Source organism: Solanum tuberosum, unplaced genomic scaffold (assembly GCF_000226075.1).
Source record: "Solanum tuberosum cultivar DM 1-3 516 R44 unplaced genomic scaffold, SolTub_3.0 scf00555, whole genome shotgun sequence".
In the NCBI taxonomy this organism is placed as follows: Eukaryota; Viridiplantae; Streptophyta; class Magnoliopsida; order Solanales; family Solanaceae; genus Solanum; species Solanum tuberosum.
The window spans coordinates 308,439-311,349 of record NW_006239476.1 but is presented as its reverse complement, the minus strand read 5'-3'; the positions used below and the strand labels follow the sequence as shown (position 1 = coordinate 311,349).

At 34.7% G+C, this 2,911-nt stretch overlaps 1 protein-coding gene across 1 annotated transcript in view; it reads left to right on the top strand.

The window, feature by feature from the left end:
• Positions 1-400: 400 nt before the first annotated feature.
• The window catches only part of LOC102603606 (BURP domain-containing protein 17-like), a gene marked incomplete at its 5' end in the record, with an annotated part of 6,451 nt that continues 3,940 nt past the window's right edge, over positions 401-2,911 (top strand). The window contains one exon of the mRNA XM_015304471.1: positions 401-900. Coding sequence (XP_015159957.1) covers positions 401-900 — 500 coding nt within the window. The remainder of the gene's footprint in view (positions 901-2,911) is intronic.

The following is a 2,911-nucleotide window of genomic DNA, read 5'->3' as shown; positions in this document are numbered from 1 at the left end:
TAATTATCACTCTCTTCTCCTCACTCTTAACTACACTTTTTATATAAACTGTAATTAAAATGTTAAGAGCATTTATATTATATGTTGCTCACTTTGGGATCGTTTGGTAAGATGTATAAGAATATTGTTGAATGTGGTGCATTAACAATCTAGACATTAGCGATGCTGGTATTAATAATACTTGAGTTAAAGTGTTAAACCCCTTTGCATTACTAATACTATGGATTTTTTCATGTATTAGTTATGCATAACTTAATACTACCAAATAGAGAGTATAACTAAAAGTGTACCAAACAAAGTCAAACTAATGCATGCATTATATTTTCTAATGCATGCATTATATTTTCTAATGCATTCTTCCTAATGACTTGTAGGTTGCTTATGGAGCAGAAGCTAGGAAAAATGGGTTGAAGGGAACCTGCAGGGCAAAATATTGAACTCTCCACTTGCTCAAATTGGTGCAACATCATATGGAAATTTGCAAAATAGAGACGACACTCAAAATTACTTGATATACAACAACCATGGAGACAACAACCATCAACAAGCCAAAACAGAGAACGCCCAAATTGGTTTATCATCATATGGTGATCTGCGGAATGAGGACGACACTCAAAATTACTTGGAATACAATAGCAAAGGAGACAACAATCATCAACAAGCCAAAACAGAGAACGCCCAAATTGGTTTATCATCATATGGTGATCTGCGGAATGAGGACGACACTCAAAATTACTTGGAATACAATAGCAAAGGAGACAACAATCATCAACAAGTCAAAACAAAGAACGCCCAAATTAGTTTATCATCATATGGTGATCTGCGGAGTGAGGACGAAACTCAAAATTACTTGACATACAACAACAAAGGAGACAACAATCATCAACAAGCCAAAACAGATGATGCCCAAATTGGTATCTCATCATATGGTGACTTGCAGAATAAGGACGACACGCAAAATACGTTGATATCCAACAATCATCAAGAAGCAAAAACAAAGAATGCACATATCCATTCATCATCCCACATTGATCCTTCTTTAAGAGTTTTCTTCCTTATGGACGATCTAAAGCTAAGAAAAGAAATATTTATCTCCTTTCCAAGAAGGGATCTTTATCCCTCTCCAAAATTCTTGAGCAAGAAAGAAGCTAATTCCATTCCATTTTCACTAAAGGAACTCCCAAACCTCCTTCAACGTTTCTCATTCTCTCGTAACTCTCCAGAGGCGAAAGTTATGGAAGAAACACTGAAAGTATGTGGGATTCCACCTATAAAAGGAGAAACAAAGTACTGTGCCACATCACCAAAGGCAATGGTTGATTTTGTTCAAGAAATAATGGGAGATAAAACAGAAATCAAAGCTCTATCCACAACTCATTTCTCAAATTCAACTCCCCTGCTTCAAAAGTATATTATTTTGGATACTCCAGAAGAAGTAGAAACTCCTAAGATGGTGGCATGTCATACCATGCCTTACGCTTACGCGATTTTCTACTGTCATCACACAGTTAGCAAGAGCAAAGTGTTCAAGGTTTCATTAGGTGGCGAAAATGGTGATAAAGTGAAAGCAATTGCTGTTTGTCACTTGGATACCTCTGAATGGAGTCCATCTCACGTATCTTTTCGAGTGCTCGGTATATCATCAGGAACATGCCCAATTTGTCACTTTTTTCCATCAGATAATCTACTCTGGGTTCCAAAATTCGCCATTGCACAAGTGATTTGAAGGAGCACTCTCTCTATGTTATCAGCAGCTTTGTGTGCTACTGTTTGATTACTACATGTTATTGTGAATTAGTAATATTTTCATGCATCTTTTCTGTACTGTTTCAGTGTGCCTCTTGTTTTGCTCACTTTTCAATGGTGAGATATAAATAAAACTAGTAAATATGATTTTCTGATTGATTCATTGTCATCATTAGACTTCACACAAAAAAAGATTGCAACTCAAAGATGCTGATTGGTTGATTTGTTTGTATATGTTTTAAAAAGGAACTCTAGTTATGTTTAGTAAACTGACAAATCAATGAAACCGGGTCATTTTTTCTTGATCTGAGAGTTTTCATCCAATTGAGGGTACATGTGACAAGTTTATAGATGGTGAGGGTAAAAATAACTCTATTTTAACGACAAAGGCATAGTCAATTGATAAATCAAAGTTGAAGTTATTTTTGACCTTTTTCCCTTAACTAATTTACCAAACGATGAGTATTTGCGTACTTAGCCCAAAACAAAAGAGAAATTTCACCAAAAATTGTACGGTCTTTAAAGCCCAATGCCAACAAAATATAAACAAAGCCTAGTCCATCAACCCAAATCTTTTGATAAAATATGCCTCATCCCAATTTGGGTGTGTGGTACCGAGATGCTTTGAAAAATATTTTTCTCAAAAAAAAAAAGTTTTTTCTTATAGCAAATTTACCACTAGATAGTGTCTAGTGACCTTTTATTAAACATAAAAAATAAATCATTAGGGATAAGTACAAGGAAGGGGGGTTAGACCTTGCTAATCCTAATCAAGTAGGAAAAAACAAGTTCCTTAAGTGAAACCTCAAGTTCATTGTCTCCACACCCCCAACCCAAACACCCTCACCCCTCTTTTGTCCACCCATCCCACCGCCTCGTGAACCCCAGCTCTGCCATCACATTTCAACTCATACTATTTTTTTTAGATTATATATAAATACACTTGGATAAAAAAAATTCTCACTTACTAAATATTAAAAAATTGAATAATAAGTGCAGTTGTTTTCCTATATATTGTTCACAGAAATGGACCTAAATAAACTTGGATTTTTGAATCTAACCAGTAATCTATTTTCCTGTAAAATGGAGATGGAGTGTGAAAATTTTATAAATAACATATATAAGACTAATAATTTCAAGTTATGACAGTATAATAAAACTTTCA